Genomic DNA, 23081 nt, shown 5'->3' with positions numbered 1-23081 from the left:
TCAGCTCTGGCTGGATGGTGTTTCTTGAGTCTAGGTGTATTATTAGAATGATTTTTATCCTCTATAATTTTTCATATTTTTTAAAAAAGCTTTGTTAAACATAATTTTCTCCTTGACTTAGATTGTTACATGTGTTCTATATTTCAAATCTGTTTTAAATGACTTTTAAAAATCCCTGATAGCTGACTCTTTTGATTGACAGGTTGACCGGACAGAAGTCATAAGAACTTGCATAAACCCTGTCTTCTCAAAGCTATTCACAGTGGACTTTTATTTTGAAGAAGTACAGAGGCTACGTTTTGAAGTCCATGATATCAGCAACAATCACAATGGGCTGAAAGAAGCAGATTTCCTTGGTGGCATGGAATGTACTCTGGGGCAGGTAAAGTATTTGTGGTTTTCTTGGCTTTTTTTTTTTTTTTTTTGCTGTCCTCATTTACTTCTGTAACTGCCAGGAATCTTGCTGACTTTGACACTAAAAAAACCTAAAGACCAAACATACACTATCAATAAATATTAATAACTGTACTTTTCATGCAAATTCTGAGAGAGAGATAAAGATTTGACAAATGAGCTGAATGAGTGGGATATGGTATCATGATGAGTAGGGTATGGTACCATGATAAAATAACATTGACAGATGGAGTAACTGAAGCAATGTCTGGTTATATTGTGAAATATGTAATGCCTTCAACATCATGTATAGTTAAAAAAATTCGGAAGAAATACGAGTTAGTACATCCAAGGCACCTACACTAGAAGCAACAAAAGATTTGACAGGTTTGAAAGGCACAATAAGCATTGGGAGAAGAGAAATGTAATATTAGTAAGAATCAACACAAATAGTATTGGGGGGGGGGGCAAAAAAAAGAGACACTAGTACTGACCAAAATTTTAATGAAGAAGAGAAAATGAATGATGTTTTAATTTATTGTACATCACTGCTTGGTGAAGTTCCAGACAACTTGAGAGTTAATCTGGTTAAGAAGGGAAGATAAATTCTTCAGAATAAAGATGGTCCTTTATCACTGAGAAAGATAAAAAGCAACTTAATGGTTTCAGAAATACTTATGAAATGGAGAATTATTGAGAGTTGGGATAGCTTATTCAAAACCAAAATAACTTTTCTAGGTTATCTATTTTTCTGATGTGAAGTTTTGGAAGAAGTTAGAGACAAACAACCTACTCTCTAACAAACAATTTGGTTTCAGAAAAAAACTATCCTGTTATCTGCAATTCCTACACTGCAAAAACATATGGACTATACAAGTTGATCAGGGCAATTGACGCTATTTACATAGACTTCTGTAAAGCCTTTGATTCAGTGGTACACAACAAACTACTTCTAAAACTAAACTCTTATGGTATCTCTGGACACCTGCATAAGTGGATAGATGCATTCCTGTCAAACAGGCAACAAATTGTCAAAATGGGGATCGCCCTATCAAATCCTGTACCTGTCAACAGAGGTGTCCCCCAAGGCAGCGTTCTAGGACCAACTCTCTGTATACTCTACATAAGTTACCTCTGTGATTATATTAAGAGCAACTACATTCTTTTTGCTGATGATATAAAGCTATTCAACATCACTGACAATACTGCTACCCTTCAAAATGACCTCGACTATGTGTCAGAATGGTCAAACAAGTGGAAACTTCAAATCTCAACAAATAAATGCTCTGTCTTACATATTGGCAAAAAAAATCAGAAAATAAAATGGAAGCTGAATAGTCAAGACCTTGTTGATGTCCCCAACTACGTCAAGGACCTTGGAGTACTCATCTCTAATGATATAAGTGCTAGAGTCCACTGTAACTACATAGCCAAAAAGGCATTAAGAGTTGTTAACCTAATCCTGTGTAGCTTTTTCTCCGGTAATATCACACAATTAACTAGAGCATACAAAACATTTGCTAGACCAATACTTGAATACAGCTCATCAGTCTGAAATCCGCATTACATATCAGATATTAATACAGTCGAGAAAGTCCAGAAATATTTCACGAGAAGAGTTCTCCACTCCTCTACTCATAGCAGAATACCTTATGCCACCAGACTTGAAATTTTAGACTTAGACAATCTAGAATTATGCCGCCTTCGGTCCGATCTAAGTATAGTACATAAAATTATCTACTACAATGTCCTACCTGTCAATTAATACTTCAGCTTCAACCACAATACAAGAGCACAAAATAGATACAAACTCAAGGTAAACTGCACCAAACTTGATTGCAGGAAATACGACTTCAGCAACAGAGTGGTCAATGTCTGAAATACTCTACCTGACTCTGTGGTTTCTTCCCCAAACCCCAAAAACTTTAAACTTAGACTGTCTACTATTGACCTCACCCCTTTCCTAAGAGGTGTGTAGGGGGCATGCATAAGCACACCAACATGACTACCATCCCTGTCCTATTGCTTCTTTTTATTTTTATCCATTTTTTGTACTTATAACCATGTTTATACTTATACCTGTTATCTAATACTTGCTTGTCAAATAAATAAATAAAAATAAAGTTAATCTGACACAAAGATACAGTATTTGCAAATAGGAGAATTGGCTTCGAACAATATGCAGTGAAACTCTAAGCTTTGTTCCTTGGTGTCCAGAAATTGTGGAGAAGGCCATTTATTATCAAATTATAACATGTAAGGAAATGGGAATTAATGTAGAGAAAGAATTAAATTTTAATGAAGAGGCCAGGAGAAAGTGTAAACGATGCTAGTCATATGATGCCAAAAGAAATCAAAAGCACAATACCTTGCCTGTTTTACCTATTGCTAGGCACTTATTCTAAAGAAATGTATCAAATAATGGCAATGTTCACTATGATTCACTATTCATCCATTTCTGCTATTTAAAAAAAACCTCTGGAGGATGTTATCAAGTGTAACAGAAATTTATAACACATTTTCCTGTGAAGATATTTTAGAGGAAAATTTTCATCTTTGGGGTCATTTAAAAACCACTAGAATGCCAAAGAAACAAAGACATATACAGTATTGTAATTTGAGGGATTCATTGTAAAATTGGTTTTTAATGAATTTCTACCAAGCTTATCTATCCGTCAATTCATCTATCCATCACTTATTTTCATTCTGCCTTTATTATTTTTATAAATAACTCAATGAATTAAACATATTTAATATTCCCTCCTCCTTTTTTTTCCAGTTGGGCTGAATCAGACTGACTGGCCCAAAGTCACCACCTCACTAAAGTGGAACATTTCCTAATTAGTATACTTGTTGATTTGTGTGAAAGAAGTTTTTTAATATTGAAATTAATAATTAATAAAATGACTTTAGTCAACTATGAATTGACAATAGATTGACAATGGCTGTATTGTCACTTAAATATAAATACACAATAAATATCAATGTTAATGGTCATTAAAAATAGACAAAAGTTAAGGCTCAAAACAGAATGTGTGTCTGTGTGTGTGTGTGTGTGTGTGTGTGTGTGTGTATTTATGGCCATTGCTATTATTCATTGCATTTCATAATTATTACTGAATATAATTTTGTAGTATAGAGAAAAGAAGTATTAAAAAACAATTGTTCTAGATGTCACATTCCTTAGTATGCCACTGTGATGAAGCTTTATACAAAAACGTGGAATATCCATAAAGGTCAGTGGTATTAGGAATCTGGTCATTAATCCCAAATTGGGGGTCAGTTCTGGGCCTGATAATACTCCAAACTCAAGGTAAAATGTTAGCAACCTCTTCTAGTGGAGCGTACACATGGTTGAGTACCAACACATGATCACCTCCAAGATGGCAGCAATGGAGGAAGCATAGTTATATCGCAGAGAGTTAAAAGAAGAGAAAAGTTGCTATGAAATGAAGATAAATGATAGGAGGAGAGGTGGAGAGGGAAAGATGAATCACAGAATAAATCATAGAGAAAGAAAAAAGTGGAGAAAGAAAAGAAGAGGAAAGATTGGAGAAATAGGAGGAAAATGATCCACAACAAACAGCCTGCTAAGAGAATACCAGCTGCACCTGAGAGGCCTACTCAAGAGCCCGGAAGCCCATTGAAGTGAAGTGAGCAGAGAAGCAAAATGATCCAGCAGAATACAAGGAGGCAAGCTGGTGAGCAAGTGGGGCCCAGCTGTGGAGCAGTGAGGAAAATCATCAATGGGGCAGAGAGGCGAGCCAACTGAGGGCAAAGTAACGACCAGCAGAGATGAAAAGGATGAGCTGATGTGAGCAGGGAGGAGGAGAACTAGCTGTAGAGAGGAGACAAGAGGCAAGCTCACCATAGGCTATCCAGGCGTGAAGCAGCGCAAATGGGAGTCAAGCGGCCAAAGAACCAAGTGCAGTGGTAGTGCAACTGAAAGGAGAGCCAGCAGCAAAAAGAAGAAGATCTTGAGAGCAACGCAGAGAGGAGCGTGGGAAGCATTGGTGGAACCTGAGGCTGTCGGTGGTGGTGGAGCATTGCAGCAAAGGGAATCAGCAAACTGGTGACTGAGAATGGCAACAGAGCAGCACAACAGACCAACAAACGGGTGTGGGGGGCGGGAATGCCACGAACTGAGAAAAGCAGGGAGAGCTGAATACCCAGTAGTGGCAGGAGAAAAGCAAGTAGGAAGAGAAGATAAAAAGACAACATAGGACACAAAGCAAAATAAATCAAAGGAAAGTAGCAAGTACGGAACATATAAAGGCAAAGAAGAAAGAATTAAGCCTATCAGAAGGCAGGGAGGGAAAGGATCATAAAAAGGAAGGGAGGAAAGGGATAATTATAGAATATTCCAGGATAGGCTAAGAACCTTGCACTTAAGCCCATCAACACTGAAAATTTTAAAATTGAACAGTTTAAATTATCTGCTAGAACTTTAAATTTTTAAAGTAGATAATTTTGAACTATATAACTTTAAATCCTTAAACTAGACATTTTTAACTGATAGAACTTTAAATTTTTAGCTAGACTTCCCCCCCTAAATTTTAAATGATTTGTTAGAGTACCAAAATTCTAAATGGGACATTTTTCACTTTTAAAAATCTGTAGTAAAACCTACACTTTCATTTTCAATTTTTAAAAAAATCCATTCATGGAAAAAGAAACTGATACTATTGTGATCTGCAGAACATGTTCCATGGATACACTTATGTCCAAAGAATAACCTAACTGTATATGTACCAAAGGTAAACAAATCAAGCTGCTAGAAGAAAAAGTAAAGGATCTAGAAGGAACTCTAACCATTCTGAAACTCAACCTACAAAATGAGAAATCCCAAACCTTGCAAGAAATATATAGCAAATTGAACATAACAATGATCAAACAACTTCTAAAAGAATTGAGCCCTTAGAGGAAGAAGACAGATAGAAACACGTCACTCATAGAAAAAAACACAAACCTAGTACAAAATCCCTGTCCAACCCAACCCACTCTATCCTGAAACAGTTTGCTGTGGCAACATTGCCCAAATTGCCCTTTAAAGGAAATGAACAACACAGTGATCAAAATAAGACCAGCTGTTCTATTTATGAAAAAATTGCTTCTATGCTAGTATGTATTTCAGCATATGAAGCTCCACCAGAAATCTTCTAATGTATTTTATTGACAGAATTGTAATCTATCTCACTTTTATTATATTATTTACTCCCTTTGTATTCTTGTCTCTCTAGGAAGTTGCTCAAATTGCCTAAAATAATTTTCTCTGGGTTTTTTTCCTTCAAGCAACACAGTGAAGTAGGTAGAATTATTCAGTTCATACTGCAATTTGTCCAAGCTCATACATCTTAATGACATTATTTGCAACATTGGCTTTGGGTTAAGACAGCGAAACATGGGTTCAAATCTTCAATTGGCCGTAAACCTGAGGCAATTATTAATATTGCAATACCACTGTTATTTACACATTAAACATTTAATATTATTTACATTATCAGTGATATTTTTGGCTCATTTCTGATAGCTGTATCCATGCAGTTTTCTTGGCAGTGTTATAGAAGTAGATTTGTAGCCTTTTTAGATTTCTCTAGGCCTGGCATATTAACTTTTTTTAACCTAATCAGGACAAAAGGTTTGGCTTCCAAGATAAGGTGAGATGAATTTGCTGCTTGCACCTGCTAACATTTAAATATGCACTATATTAAATTAAGTCAGATGTAATATGCACTATATTAAATTAAGTCAGATTATGGGAGCAGAGTGCAAGTTCTGATGTGTATAACATAGTTGAACCAAAAGTTATGCTCACCTCTTGAGAGCTAAATTAGAGGCAATCCACCAAAAACAAGAGGGAATTGTAATGTTTGTTACATACATTATGTAAAGCTAATGTAGTTCCATCAAAAAGCCTTTCCCCATTTTTTGCAAGAGAATTATCATTTTTTTCCTGTAATGAATAGTAAAAAACAGCACTTTTTCTCAGAAATGTTAAAAATGTGATTTTTAATACATTTTTAAAGCAAACACGAATATTTTTTATCTTGCATTTAATCTTCACCTTCCAGTGGTGGATAAAAACTGTTCCTTTCTAAGCCTCCTTTTTCAGAGTTTTCTTTCCTCTGCTATAGCAGCTGTTGCTGATACTGATTTACTGCAAAGCTATGGGAAAAGAAAACAGGTGCAGGTCATATTTTCTCTGGAAAATTAAGTGAGCATATGACAGATAACTGGAAACTCAGAGAATGACAGGTCTGTAGATCTTTTAGCCACATTATAGATGACAGTTCCAGAGAGAAGCAGTGATGTCTAAGCAAAAATAAAATAACTGAAATGGGCTACTCTATGGCTACATCTGAAGTCTGGAATTTGTTGTTCCCTTTCTTGTGTGATTCATTTACTCATCATTTAACATAGGATTTTTTCACCAATTATTGTGAACTATTGTGCTTACTGTAGAGGCTTAAATTTTACTGTGCTTTATAATTTCAAAGCATATTTTAAAATTATGTGGCATAGTCTTTTTAATTTGTTTTCTGTTGATTGTTCAGTAAATTGCATGCATATATCATCCAGACATAAACTGTAGCTCATTTGATCAAGTTTTCTTTTTTTATTATATACAGATTGTTTCTCAGAGAAAACTCTCAAAATCTTTATTGAAGCATGCCAACACAGCAGGGAAATCTTCCATAACGGTAGGTCTATCTGTCCTAATGTTTTCTCCCTTTCATCTTGAGGGGGGGGGAAGGTAATACACATTTAACATTAGTTTTCTCAATCTTTCCTGAATTTTAAATAGAAATCCTTTGTTGGCATATGCACACTATTTTCCAAAACCTGACAATGATAAAACATAGCATGTGTTTAAAAATATGTGTTAACTTATTGATTGAATGATCTGCTCTTCACAAAATATACCTGCATTAGACTAGTTTACAGGTAGAAAAGCAAATTTTATAAGGCATTAAGACAGGGCTGTCACACTCACGGCCCGCGGGCAGGATAGGTCATGTGCTGGCCATGCCCCCACCTAGTTTAGTGAAGGGGGAAAAAGTCCTGATATGTCACGTGATGTCGCTGTGACAATGGTAAGTTTGACACTCCTGCACTAGGGTGTATATTCCTTCAATTTCAAATCAGCAATTGTTAGCCTTAAGTATAGAGCAACAGCATAATGGTTGCTGTCCTCTTAACCCAATCATTTTTCTTTTAAAATTGAATTTTATCTCACCACATGTAATTCTTTGTGAAACTTTCACTTCTCAGTCTTATTTTTACAACTTTGAAATCTGAAAAGCACTACAGAAATATATACTTTTAAATTAAATGTTACTGCTGACATCTCAGAGAACTGTTTTCATTAGTTTCCCATTACATGAACAATGGAATAACCAATAATATAATATTACTATGTGGTCATAAAGACAACATTTTAAATTGGAATGAAATTTAAAATTGTTGTGAGGGACCTATAATTAAGTGAGCCCCATGACAGGAAATGTAAATTGAATTAGCTTGTGTCACTTCAGCGTAAGCCTGGAACAGCAGTTTTGTTTAGGACTAATCAAATGCCCAGCAATATTTGTGTGAAAAATACAGTGAAAATATTTGAGATAAAAAACCACCCTTGACCAAACTGGTGTCTCAGTGGGTAGGTGGGGCAGTCATCAACATTTGAAGATAGCATCACAATCCCAAATCCCTGCCGCTTTATTCTATTAAGAGAAAGGATGGAGTTATTTTACAAGTCTGCCTCTGCCATGTTATCAATATTGACTCCTCTGAGCAGACTGTGTTTCCCTTATGTTTTGGAAAAGATGTTCAACAATCCAACAGGCACGGTTTGTTGTTACGTTAACAATAGAAGATTACGATAGCATGTCAGAAGGTTCCTGATTGACAAAGGCTTCCATTAACTTTAAGAAAATAAAAGCATGTCCACACAGTAGGGTGTCAACAGATATTTTTTTTCTAAGTATATTTTAATCTCACAATTGCACATCAAACACCTTAAAGATGCTTCGTCAGCTTCAAAGTGACAAAATGAAGAGATAAATAAGTTCTGTATTGCAATAACTCACATTGAGTTTGTATTCTGTGCAATTCAATTCTTTTTTATCCAGGCTGGAAAAAACAAAATGCAACAGATTATGTGAGTTATATACAAAATTGAAATGGACCACTTTTTACATATAAATTGCCACTTGCAGAATAGTAAATAATATGAAATTTGTCTTTCCAAACATTTGAGATTCTTGCAGATTTTTATAGGCCTGCGACTGAGAAGATTGTCTTATATGACAGAATTACAAATACTGAGTGTAAAATTCCAATTTGTAATCATATAATGTCATCACTCTATTCTCCAATCATTTCATTGTCCCTGAATGCATGGAAAAGGGACAGGAGTGTCTAGTGGTTATCTCACTAAGCTACCTTCATAAAATTTGCCCAATGTGGAAGCTATTTTCATGAATTTAGAGAAACATAAGCACTATCATGAGTATGGCCTGCAGATCAGGGGTGGGATTGTACCGGTTCGGACTAGTTCTATAGAACTAGTTATGATTCTGCACAGTTTGGAGAACCGGCAAATCGTGCCCCTGGCTGGCCCCTCCCTTCTCTGCCCGCCACTCCCCTCCCAGTCAGTTCTTGTCATGCATGGGCAACATCGCACACATGCCCGATGTCGCTGACCGAGTTCTCCCCTGCCCAGTCACTCCTTAAGGTTTTTTTTTCTTCCCAATGATCAGCTGTTTCGAGATCAGCTGTGCTAGGATCCTCCTTGCTGTCTTACTGTTTCACCCAGGAGGCTTTCCTGAGGCCCAGGAGGCAAAAGGGGTGCAGGGAGCAAAAATACCTCCCAAGAGGCTTCCCTGAGGCCCAGTAGGCCCAAAAAAGGAGCATAAGGGTTGCTGCGCATCCCCCCTGTGCTCCGTGTTTTGCCATCCTGGGCTCCAGGGAAGCCTTCTGGGAGCAAAAATGGAGGCTTCCCTGAGGCCCAGGAGGCAAAAAAAAATGGGGGGGTTGCTGCCAAAAAAAAAATAAGAAGCCATGCCCACCCAGTCACATGGCCATGCCCACCTAGCCACGCCCACCTAGCCACACCCACAGAACTGGTTGTTAAAAAATTTAAATCCCACCCCTGCTGCAGATATAGTTGTGCCCAGCTCATATAGTTCTTTTGCTCTTTTCACATGTTTGGGCATGTAGATAACAAGGCCACAACAATTAAACACATCATTTCAAATCACAACGTTGGCTTCAATTTCAAAGCCATTTTATCTGGTTCCTAGTAGTTCTCATTGTTTTGTTTGATGCAGATAAACAAGCCTCCCTATTCCTTTTATTTAGTAAACATTTTTTTAGGTAAATGAATATTGGGAGTAAAATCACATTTGCATATTATATCTCTCCATAGACATTGTATGTTATACCTTAACATCTTTCTATAAAAGTCTGGCTTTTAACTCTCAAAGGGTTAGAAAGCTCCATGCTTGTACTTGAATGAGAGGCCAAGTGTGTTTAGTTTTCATTTTTAAATGAAAATGAAGCTTTTTTCAGATCAATATGCAAATTTGAAATATTGTAAACCTTCAGATTATTCTGGACATTGAGTGATAACAATGCAACAATGCATAATATGTACAGTATGCAAATTAATACTAAGATATTATAGTATAATATATACAATAAAAAGGATATGGATATATTAATAGTGATTCATATCAAATATTATATATATGATAAAATGTTTCAAATAACATATCAACATATAAAATAATGTTATATGTCAAAGGTTTGGAAGTATGTGTTCGCTTCTGATTCCCAGTCATGTTCTGGAGAACATGGCCTGCAAGAATGCAGAAATGGAATATTTGTTAATTATATTGGCATTTGTGTTCCATTCCTGATAGTGAAGTTATCACATTGTGGCCTCATGAATCTTTCTGTTCTCCATGCATGCATATCATTAGATTGTGTTGCCTAAGATTTTATTCCTCATTCCTTGCCTTCCATTGTCTTTTCACATAGGTAATCGCTGAAGAATTATCTGGCAATGATGACTATGTTGAGCTTTCTTTTAGTGCAAGAAAATTAGATGACAAGGTAAGCCAACTGTTTATATTAACTTTACTGAATGAAAGAGAAATGCAGACAAATGTGATTTAATGAGATATCTTCCCCTGCAGATATTTTTGCTAATGTTATTAAATGTATTGGAGATTGGCAGATTAATCCTCATAATGAGGCTTTGGTCAAGTTGTATAGTAATGAGAGAGTAAAATTCCCAATGGAATGTAATTAGGAAAAATACAATTTAATTATGTGGGGACCTTATGTATTTAAAATGCCAACAATCACAGCAGTTGGCTTTTTCCAACTTATCACAGACAATAACATTCAAAGTTGACATCTTGCAATATAAATATGGACAAATGTTTGAGCCTGAATGTTCTCACTCACCCCAGGAGATTTTTTCAGATAATGTATAAGGTAGCCAGAAACTTGATGCTTTTCATGTATTCCTACAAAAATACTTTGGCCTTTAACCAGAGAAGATAGTCATTAATTAAGAAAAAGTTACTTATTTTAGAGATGATATTTAATTTTATTTATTTTTATTTATAAGTTTTATTTTAAAACACTGCTCTGTTTTTATTCTAAAATATTTATGCGTTACCTTATCTCTGACTATCTCTTTGCCTATCTCATAATAAAGGCTACAGAACTCAGAATGGACTCAAACAAAGAGATATAAATACCATTCTATACCTTAAATCTAAATAAATGAAAAGGGATGTCATACATGTTACATCCATCTTTCACAAAATGGTAGATTAGTTGCACTCCTCCAAAGCTTATAAGGAAGCCAAGTAGGAAAGTTAAGAGAATATGGAAAGAGTGATATGAAGAAAGAAGCAATTAATAGAATAAAAAAATAGGATGGATAGGATAGAATAGAAAAAAAACAGACAATCAATGCAAAAAAAGAGATGATACTGGTCTTTTTGGTAAAGTACCACAAATAATAATAATAACACTATCAAGACAACAACTTCTGCCTTTCCCAAGTCACTGGAAAAGACTCTATATGTGGGTTGAAATACAAATGCAGTCTAAATATCTGGATGACTGTGTTACCAACTATAATATATTAAATTTATATACCTTCTGACTCCAGGTGACACATCTGTAAATAAGTGCTGAGCACTGTTCTCATATAGAAGCAACTTATACCTAGCTGTGTCTAAATTTAATGTTATTGTTAAATAAATTCACAAAGTTTTAACTTTTTAGAAACTATTGATCTCTTTTTTAGGCTTTTTCACATTTTACCAATCTTATTCTCATTTTTAATGGAACTGTGACATCATTATTATATATACAAATTTTCATACATTTATATACATTCATATACATTTATCTACGATTTTCTAATCTCTATCATTCTTATTTCTACTATTCAGCCATTTGTACCAGTTGTCCCAAACCACATAATACTCTGACTCTTTGTTATCATTTAACTCTAGCGTGAGTTTATCCATTTCAGCACAATCCAATATCTTTTGGATTACTAATTCCTCCAGTGGCATGCTATCTTGCTTCCAATATTGTGGAAATGCAGTCCTCGCTGCTATCGTTATGTGTAGTATCACATATTTAATCTTTTTACTATATTTCCCCTTTATTATTCCTAAAAGGAATAGTTCAGGTTTAAACTCTATCTGGTCTTCCACTATTTCTTGTAGCCAATTCCATATTTTGACCCAGTATTTTTGGGCTTCTGAGAATAGCCACCACATATGGAAAAAGGTATCTTGGCTTTGTTTGCATTTCCAGCATCTTGGATTCATATTGGGATACATTTTTGCCAATCTCATTGGTACCAAATGCCATAAGTAAACATCGTATATAGATTCTCTTTATAAGCTGCCGATCTTGTTAATTTATAGTTTTTATTCCATATTTTTTCCTAATCTTTTTCCCAATTTTCCCAAATTTTGTGTCCAAAATTTTTGCCCATGCAAAAAAATTTTTACTACTTCCTCTTCTGTGTCAAATTTTAATAAATAATTATACATCCTTGTTATAAATTTCTCCTCCAGGCCTACTAAAATTTTGTCTAATTGTTGCAACTCAATATCAAATCCGTATTCTTCTGCATCTTTTTTGTGTCTCATTTGCAGTTGAAGATATGGCCACCAATCTTTAAATATGCCTTGGTCTTTTAACTCCTATTAGTTTTTAATTTTCCCTGATTATCTAATATTTCTTTATATCTAACTATTTTGCCTAAACCAATGTATTGGGGCAAATCATCGCCTCCATGGTGCATAGCCAACCAGATATTTTCAAATAATGTTTTCTCCTAATCTTTTCCCAAATCTGTATCAGAGAATCTCTCGTTTGATGTCTGTAAAAGTATGTATGCTTCTTGCTTCTCTTTTCCCACAAGAAGGTGTGCTACGTCATCTGTAAATCATGTCCTACCAGAGTTAAAATCCTTTCGTTATTCAAATTTATCCAATTTTTAATACATGCCAAGGCTGCAGCGCTATAGTAAAGTTCCCATTCTGGAAGTCCAAAGCCATCTCTACTTCTACTATCTTGTAGTGCTATTAATTTTATTCAAGCCTTCTTGCCTAATCATATGAATTTTAAAGTAATTTTGTTTAATTCCATAAAAAAGTTATCTAATTGTATAGGGATTGTTTGAAATAGGTAAAATAGGTAGAACATTCATTTTAATCGTAGTGATTCTTCCTAGTAAAGATAATTGTAATTTCCCCCACAATTCCAAGTCTTTCTTTATTTGTTGCAACAAGTTTCATATAATTATTTTCTTTCATCGAGGAATATCTCTCAGTTAACCATATTCCTAGGTATTTGACTTTCTTTGTGATTTGCAGTCACATTTCCTTTTCTAATTCTCTTTTCTGATTCTCTGTTAAATTTTTAGCTAATATTTTAGTCTTTTCTCTATTAATTTTGAGACTTGCCACTTCTCCATATTTTTTCTTGAATTAAAATGTTTCCTGTCTCCAATGGGTCTTCTATGAAATAAACCAAGTCATCTGCAAAAGCCTGAATTTTATATTCTTCTTTTTTTATTTTAGTTCCTTTAATTTCTGGATTTTATCTAATTGGAATTAATAATATTTCTAGTGTCAGGATAAAAAGTAGAGGTAACAAAGGACATCCCTGTCTTATCCCTTTCGTTATTTTGAAAGTCTCTGTAACTATCCCCATTTAATAGTATATTCACCTTTTGAGTGGTATATGTCGCCTCTATCATTTTCTCAGATTTGTCTCCTAAATCATATCTTTAATTTGTTGCATCATGAACTGCCAATTTAAATTATCAAAAACCTTTTGAGCATCCAGAAAAATTAGAGCAGCTTGTTTTTCTGGATGGGCTTCATAGTCCTCCAATATGTTTACTACCGTTCTTGTTTTATTCCTAATTTGTCTTGTCAGCAAGAATCCATTTTGATCTTAATGTATGGATTCGTTTAATAAATTTTTCATCCTTTTTTGCTATTATATTTGTGAATATTTTATAGTCGACATTTAACAATGACATTGGCCTATAATTTTGAATTTGTTTGTTATCTGTACTCTTCTTTGGTATTAAGGAGATATAAGCTTCCCTCCAAGATTCAGATATCCTTGCTTCCATCAGTGCGTCATTGTACACTTCTAACATTAATGGTTCTATCAGTTTGCCCATATTCTTATATATTTCCCCTGGAAGTCCATCTGGACCTGGAGTTTTGTTATTTTTCTGTTTTTGCACTACCTTTTTCAGTTTTGTTGGTGTTATTTCCCTGTTTAACATTTCTCTCTTTTCTTCTGCTTTCGGAGGAATATTTTCCCCTTTTAAATAATCCCTTATTTTGCCCTTCGCTATTTCTTCTTGTAATGGCCTTCAAAATAATTTTAAGTAATCCTTTTTTTCTCTTCCATATTATGTTGTAACTTTCCATATTCTTCCTTTTATATCTGCGTAAATTAATTTTGCTTTTATCCCTTCCCTATCCATTCTTTTTCAGCTATCCATTCTTTTTCATCTGCCAATGCCACATAGAGTGTTCCTAATTTGGGGTATTCTAAACAATTCCTATGTTGTTTTTTAATATGTATCTCCTGCAGGAACACTATATCCATTTTTTATTTTACTAATTTTACAAATGTTTGCTTTCTTTTAGCAGGTGAGTTTAATCCATTGATATTTATTGATATTAGCTTAAATTTCTTCTCCCATTCTCCTATTTGTGCATTTGTCTTTGTCTTCTGTTGGCCCTTGTGTCTCTTTGTATTCTTGCTCTTGCACTTTCCTTTTAATGCTGTTCTTTCTCCTTCCTGCTTCTTTCTTCCTGCTCTACTTCTTTTATTCTGTGTTGTTGCTCTTCTTGGCTTCTGGACTCTAGTTCTTCTCTGCTACTCTGTTCTTCTTCCATCCCCACAAGTTGATTGTACAGTTCCTGTGCCTTGCCTAAATTGTCAACTTTAATCTTTTTCTCCTGCTAAGAAACCAGCATTCCTTCCAGTACTAACCATCTGAACAATATATTCCATTCAGTCAGTTGTGTTGCCAAGAAGTGGTAGTCCCTTCTCTGATCTGTCACCCTTCTCGGGATCTGCTTCAATGTTGTATCTCTTTCTCTTTGTAGATCATCAGTTTATCTCTTATTATCCTATAAATTATGTCTCTTACTTTTTTTCGTGCAAACCTGATGTGAATTTCTCTCAGCAATCCATGCTTTCTGGCGTAATTCATGTGAATTCTATATACTTCGTCCAATTCATTCAGGATTTCCTGTTTGTCTCTTTGCAGAGCTTCTGCTATCAGTTCTGTCATTATCATTTCTAGATCTTCTTCTTTGGTCTCTGTGACATTCTGGAATCTTAAATAAAATGCTGCATGGTCCAACTCCAAATGTATAAGTGAATCTTCTAGGTCTTTATTTATCACCATCATCTTTTCATCTACCAGCTCTAATTTATTTTCTGTTTGTTCCGCTCTTGTTTCCACTGTTTTTATTTTCTGTTCATTTTTTTTATTGCTTGCTGAATTGTGCCCATTTTATCATCTATGTATGTACTTCATAGCTCTAAAATTAATCAATCAAAAGTAAAGGATTACACACTTTGTTTCAAATATGTACCAAAATCTATAAGATGCCTTTCCCAATTGTACAAATATCTTAATCTCCCTTTTATACAGGGATAATAACACTTAATAGTATTATAAAATTACTTCTATTTTTCTATTGGTCAATTAATCCTTCATTAGTTAATCCTTAATCCACCAATTAATTAAACCATTACTGAAATTCACAATATGTTCCAGTCTATACAGACTCTATTGCATCAGCTTCTTCCATCCTTTCTCCCCTTTCTTCTCTGTCCTTACCACTGCTGAAAGAAAAGCAATTGTCTTATAGTCCTGGCTCAATTCTTAATCAGCTCCTCAGGTTCCTCATGTAGCAGCTCTCGATCGCCAATCTTTTCCCCAATCCGAGTCAAAGTAACATAATTCTATCCACTTTTGTTCCACTCAGTTCATTCACTTTTCTGATCTAATCACTTAGTTTGGTTAGCTTGGCAAAATCCTTTCCCTTCCAAACACCACTACTCATATGCCGGATCGCCGCCAACCTATTGGGCTTCCACCCACTTGTTATGGAGACTCACTGTTCAGCTGTCCACAATCTTCAATCTTCCCTCTTCTGATAGCAGTCTCCACTTTTTGCAATATTAAGATTCCCCGATGCCACAATCTGTTATCTAATTTCTTCCTTCCTTCTTCAGTTTGGTTGTCGCAATCTTGAGTCCACCATTAAGAAATGACACGACACTTGCACGCTGGATTTAAAGGGTTTCCCTTCATCACAATAGGTGGTCACCTTCCACCTCACTGCTCCATGGACTTCCCTACTGTTCTGCGAATCCCTCTAAGACTTGCATGCCCTCAAGGGGCCTCCAAAAGTGTAGATTTGGGGCAGAGGAACAGAGCTCGTTCTTTTCTCGCACCACCGCGATGTTACCACCAGAAGTCAGAAACTATTGATCTTCTGAGTAAATATGATGCAGAATGTAAAGACATAAACCTTCCCACTACCTAAATGTACTATGCTACCGTGTTTCTCACAAAATAAGGCCAGGCCTTATTTTTTTTGGACCCCCCAAAAACTGGCTAGGCCATCTTTTCGGGGTTGACTTAATTTCCTCCCCCACCTAGAGCGGCCCATACGCATGTACCTCGCCACGAGGCCACTTCTATTGGCCAACAAAAGCTCCCCGAAGGCAGAGTCCCCAGCTGCTTCGGGGCATGGTGTGGTTGCCCGTGTCCCCTCGCCATTAGGCAGTCTCTTTTGGGCGATGGAAGCTCCCCAAGTGCAGACACCAGCCACTTCGATTGGCTGGTAGAAACGGCCTCGGGGTGAGTGCACACACACACACACACTCCCCTCACTGCGAGGCCGCTTCTATTGGCCAACGAGCTCCCAGTCAGAGTCCCCAGCTGCTTCAAGGCAAGGCATGGCTGCCTGTGTCCCCTCGCCTTTAGGCAGTCTCTTTTGGGCGATGGAAGCTCCCCAAGTGCAGTCACCAGCCACTTCGATCGGCCGGTAGAAGTGGCCTCAGGGTGAGCACACACACACACACTCCCTTTGCCCCAAGGCCACTTCTACCGGCTGATCGAAGTGGCTGGTGACTGCACTTGCGGAGCTTCCATCACCCGAAAGAGACTGCCTAATGGCGAGGGGACACAGGCAGCCACGCCTCGCCCTGAAGCAGCTGGGGACTCTGACTTCGGAGAGCTTTCATTGGCCGATAGAAGAGGCCTCACGGCGAAGGGAGAGTCTATGTGTGCACTCGCCCTGAGGCCACTTCTACCAGACAATTGAAGTGGCTGGTGACTGAACTTGGGGAGCTTCCATCGCCTGAAAGAGACTGCCTAATGGCGAGGGGACACGGGCAGCCACGCCATGCCCTGAAGTGGCTGGGGACTCTGCCTTCAGGGAGCTTCTATCGGCTGTCAGGGTATTCTAGCCTAGGATACCTGTAGGGCACTCCTAAAGGCCAGTTTTCTCCCCCTTCTGCCCTTCCCCCCATTTCTCTTCACCTCGTGTAGTTCTAACGAATGATGTGAGAAATGGCCGGGAAACGCATGGATTAAACAGGCCTAAATTTTGGGGCGGGGCTTAATTTCACCTCATGCCTAGAAATCATGCTGGGCCTTCCTATTGGTGGAGGCTGTATTGTTGGAGAAACACGGTACTAGGCAAGCACTGATAAGAGACAGTATATAAATGTCAGTATATAAAAATTTAAGTATCTCATTTTGAGATTGACAAGATTTAAACCACATTCCCCAAACAAACTTTGAAGCAAATATATCATTTCTGATCAAACAAATCCAGTTTTGCCATATCATTCTTACTTGAATAATCAGTGAATATACAAGTACAATTGGTGGAAATTAAATAGCATTCTAGAACTAATATCAATGACTCATGATTTTCCATGTTCAAACTGGAAAAGATGAGGTCATGAAATCCAGCATTTCCATCCAAGCAAGAGACTCTCCAAGGCTTAATAATTTATTTATTTATTTATTTCGATTTGTCAATCACTTACAAGATAATAGGTACAAGTATATACATAGTTATGAATACATGAAATGGATACATATAAGAAAAATAAAAGAAACAATAGGACAGGGACGGTAGGCACATTGGTGTGCTTATGCACGCCCCCTACAGACCTCTTAGGAAAGGGGTGAGGTCAATAGTAGACAGTCTAAGGTTAAAGTTTTTGGGGTTTGGGGAAGAAACCACAGAGTCAGGTAGAGTATTCCAGACATTGACTACTCTGTTGCTGAAGTCGTATTTCCTGCAATCAAGTTTGGTGCGGTTAACCTTGAGTTTGTATCTGTTGTGTGCTCTTGTGTTGTTATGGTTGAAGCTGAAGTATTCATTGACAGGTAAGTCATTGCAATGTATGATTTTATATACCATACTTAAATCAGACCGAAGACAGTGTAATTCAAGGTTTTCTAGGTCTAGAATTTCAAGTCTGGTGGCATAAGGTATTCTGCTATGAGTAGAGGAGTGGAGAACTCTTCTTGTGAAATATTTCTGGACTTTCTCAACTGTGCTAATATCAGATACGTAATGTGGGTTCCAGACTGATGAGCTGTATTTGAGTATTGGTCTAGCAAATGTTTTGTATGCTCTAGTTAGTAGTGTGATATTACCAGAGAAAAAGCTACAGAGGATTAGGTTAACAATTCTTAATGCCTTTTTGGCTATGTAGTTACAGTGGGCTCTAGCACTTAGATCATTAGAGATGAGTATTCCAAGGTCCTTTACAGAGCTTGGATCATCAACAAGGTCTTCACTCTTCAGCCTGTATTTTATTTTCTGATATATATATTTTTGCCAATATGTAAGACAGAGCATTTATTTGTTGAGATTTGAAGTTGTCATTTGTTTGACCATTCTGATACATAGTCAAGATCTTTTTGAAGGGTAGCTGTATTGTCTGTGGTATTGAACAGCTTTACATCATCAGCGAAGAGAACGCAGTTGCTCTTAATGTGATCACAGAAGTAATTTATGTAGAGTATGAAGAGAGTTGGTCCTAGAACACTGCCTTGGGGGACACCACTATTGACAGGTACAGAATTTGATAGGACACTCCCAATTTTGACCACTTGTTGTCTGTTTGATAGGAATGCTTCTACCCAGTTATGCAATTGTCCAGAGATACCATAAGATTTTAGTTTTAGGAGTAGTTTGTCATGTAAAAGTTCAAACTAATTGTGCAATGGCCCTCCTGTTGCCTTGCTGAATTGGGAAGCTACCATTTAATTTTCCAGATTTTTGTTAATAATGTTGCATGATGGGAAATTTAATATGGTAGCTTCTGCTTGGTACTAATTAGGACACTTACAATGGTAATTCACTATTACTGCCATTTTAGTCAGTGAGAATCCTCTTATAAAAAGATGGCCACTAGAAGGCAAAATTCTGTCGATCTGAAACAAACTTACGCCTTTGCTGAGATTCATATACTTAATTAACTTCAGCTTAGTATATTTCCTTAAAGGTTCAGACCATATGGATCTCTACTATTGAGGTTCGGATATTTCACCTATAAAAATTTGTTACAGCAAAACTTGATACTGTAAATAGAAAAGACAGAAGATTTTCTTTTTTAAAAAAAGAATCTTGCTAATATTGTATGAATATATGCAACGTTTGCAGCATACGTGATTAGAAGGAAACCACAAATCTAATTAAAACTGCCAGCAATATTTAGGTTAGCAAAATGTAATGAATCTGTAACTTAAAGTGTCAAGGTTAATAGCATCCCTAAATTAGGTATCTTTAATCACTCTTAAATATCCAAGACCTTTGTTTTGTGGCTCCTCTGAAAGGTGTGGCTCATCTGTGGCTCATCTCCTTATTTGGAGAACAGTTCTTGACTATGAAGTTTTAACCTCAGCTCATTATGTTTAATTTTCCAGAGACTTAATGTAGTCACATTTTTAGATAGAATGAAATTATAGGAATCTGTTATATATAGTTTGAAAACTTCTGGTCATGCAAAAAAGATACAAAGGAGAAGGGAAGAAAGGCACTCCCCATGATACAAAAGAACAGGTGCGCCAATAGTTGATTTTTCTTTATTTACACAAATGTACTCCATAATCTTGTGAACACAGGGTCCTGAAAAGAAGACAGTTATCATTATAGTTATTAAGTTCAGCAACAAAAATTTTCCTAGGGATGTTCCAGACTCAATTCTGAAGCAAACAAGATTGCTTCACTTGGTGATTGCTTCCACTTGGTGAAGTGTCCTGATAGAGTTAGTTAGGAATTTCAGCAAGTGATTATTATTCATATAGAAGTAACATATCCTCTGAGTTATCCCAAAGTGGAGCTGTACTTCATTTTTATTTAATGACTGAATAAAGTGAAGAAGAGATAGACTCTTTTGCAGATGTTGTAACAGAAAATTGCTGCTGTCTGTTTACCAGATTATCTCTTGAATTATTATTAGCCTGTGAACCTAATAAATGTTGTTGTTGTTAGTTGCAAAGTCATGTCCAGCCCATCATGATCCCATGGACAATGTTCCTCCAAGCCTTCCTGTCATCTACCATCTTCTGATGTCCATTTAAGCTCATGCCTACTGCTTCAGTGACTCCATCCAGCCACCTCATTCTCTGTTGTCCCCTTCTTCTATTGCTCTCAATCTTTCCCAGCATTGGGCTCTTCTCCAGTGAGTCCTTCCTTTTCATTAGATGGCCAAAGTATTTGAGTTTCATCTTCAGGATCTGGCCTTCTAAAGAGCAGTCAGGATTGATCTCCTCTAGGACTGACTGGTTTGATCGCATTGCAGTCCAAGGGACTCACAGGAGTCTTCTCCAGCACCATAGTTCAAAGGCCTCAGTTCTTTGGTGCTCAGCCTTTTTTATGGTCCAACTTTCACAATCATACATTGCAACTGGGAAAACCATAGCCTTGACTATATGCACTTTTGTTGGCAAGGTGATGTCTCTGCTTTTTAGTATGCTGTCTGGATTTATCATAGCTTTCCTCCCTAGGAGCAAGCGGCTTTTAATTTTTTAGCTGCAGTCCCCATCTGCAGTGATCTTGGAGCCCAGGAAAATAAAATCTGTCACTACCTCCATTTCTTCCCCATCTATTTGCTAGGAATTGAGAAAGCCGTATGATCTTAGTTTTCTTAATGTTGAGTTTCAAGCCAACTTTTGCACTTCTTCACCTACATTAAGAGACTCTTTAGTTCCTCTTCATTTTCTGCCATTAGAGTGGTATCATCTGCATATTTGAGGTTGTTGATATTTCTCCCAGCAATCTTAATGCCAACTTTTGATTCATCTAGCCCTGCCTTTCTCATGATGTGCTCTGCATATAAGTTAAATAGGCAGGACGACAGTATTCAGCCTTGCCAACTCCTTTCCCAATTTTGAACCAATCAGTGGTTCTGTGCCCAGTTCTCACTGTTGCTTCTTGACCCACATATAGATTTCTCAAGAGACAAATAAGATGATCTGGTACTCCCATCTGTTAAGAACTTGCAACAGTTTGTTGTGATCCACACAATCAAAGGCTTTAGCATAGTCAATGAAGCAGAAGTAGATGTTTTTCTGGAACTCCCTAGCTTTCTCCATGATACAGCGTATGTTGGCAATTTGATCTCTAGTTCCTCTACCTCTTTGAAATCCTAGCTGTACCTCTGGTAGTTTTCAATCCACATACTGCTGGAGTCTAGCTTGTAGGATTTTGGGCATAACTTTACTAGCATGTGAAATGAGTGCAATGGAATGGTAGTTTGAACATTCTTTGGCATTGCCCTTCTTTGGAATTGGAATGTAAACTGACCTTTTCCAATCCTGTGGCCACTGTTAAGTTTTCCAGATTTGCTGGCAAATTGAGTGTAGCACTTTTACTGCATCATCTTTTGAATAGCTCAGCTGACATTACAGTATCTTAAGTTGGTATTTGAAGACTCTTGTGTTGTGAAATATTTCTTATCTGTGATTCTTGGCAGTCTCGTACAGTTTTGGCAAGGTTTGTGCTTATCAAAGTTAATTAGTTTGCAGCAGCCTTTTAACCGGGGATTTGTAAGACTCATTAAAAGATTTCTGTTCCCTTTGGTTATTGTTTGTCTTATTGGAAAAGGGTTTGGTTCAGAACAGATGGTGAGGATGGCAAGGATAGTGGACCTGAGGACATTGGAGCCTGACCTACAGACCCCCATAGGCCGGGCAATGCTCGTTTCCTGCCACTGATGACGTCGCCGCTTTAGGTGTCTTAGTAGGACACTTGGCTGCAAAATGGCCTTGATTGCCACAATAGAGGCATAAGCCATCACAACAACGCCTATCCTTTTCCTCTTGGGTCAGGCGAGGGCGGGCAGCCCCCAACTGCATGGGCTCATCCAGAGGCACTTCCAACGGGGGCGCTGTCTTGCTGGGAACGGATGCAGTATCGGTCTGTCATTGCGCCTGTCATTGCTGAAGCCTGGCATTGATATGAAGACACAGGTGCATGAGCTCCTGCAGGGTGCGAGGGCATTCAATGCATGCCAACTCATCCAGAAGCTCCAACAACAACCCTCCTGGAACTGGTCTATCAGTGCTGCCTCATTCCATTGTAAGTCCTGGGCGACCACCTGAAAGCTAGCAATATAATCCGTGAGCGAGCCTTGCCCCTGCTTCAATTCTCTCAATCACCTGTTTGCCATTTGGGCCCGAACAGGGTCCTCAAACATGGCCTTGAACTGATGGCAAAACTCTGCATAATTGTCCAACAACTGGTTGGGCTGGGTCAACAGAGGCATCGCCTAACATGCTGCAGAACGTGACAACAAACTAATAAAAAAACCCACCTTATCCCAGTCAGTGGGAAAGTCCTCCGGCCGAAGGCTCTTATAAAGCTGGCACTGCCCAAATAATGCTAGAAATTGGGCCAGCAAATCATCAAATTTATCCAGCACTGCTACCGGCCATTTGTAGCATGGCCGGACAGCTTGCATCTGCACAACCTGCGCAGTCAAAAGAGCCACTTGCTGGCTTAACTGAGCATTGTCTGCTCTGAGCTGATCCAAGGTGACCCCACGTATAACAAAATCTGATC

The 23081-nt window shown here is 37.3% G+C and overlaps 1 protein-coding gene across 2 annotated transcripts in view; it reads left to right on the top strand.

The window, feature by feature from the left end:
* The first annotated feature begins 205 nt into the window (after positions 1 to 205).
* CPNE4 (copine 4) overlaps positions 206 to 23081 on the top strand; it is a 140591-nt gene continuing 117715 nt past the window's right edge. For both annotated transcript variants that reach the window (XM_087947769.1, XM_087947768.1), the window contains exons 1-3: positions 206 to 382; positions 7023 to 7094; positions 10435 to 10509. In XM_087947769.1, coding sequence (XP_087803895.1) covers positions 362 to 382; positions 7023 to 7094; positions 10435 to 10509 — 168 coding nt within the window. In that variant the 5' untranslated portion in view covers positions 206 to 361. The remainder of the gene's footprint in view (positions 383 to 7022; positions 7095 to 10434; positions 10510 to 23081) is intronic.

The sequence above is a fragment of the Notechis scutatus genome, chromosome Z (genome assembly GCF_049901735.1).
Source record: "Notechis scutatus isolate UNSWTSFEM ecotype Mainland chromosome Z, rNotScu1.2, whole genome shotgun sequence".
In the NCBI taxonomy this organism is placed as follows: Eukaryota; Metazoa; Chordata; class Lepidosauria; order Squamata; family Elapidae; genus Notechis; species Notechis scutatus.
Note: the sequence above shows the minus strand (reverse complement) of the source record. Positions and strands in the feature narration are given on the sequence as shown.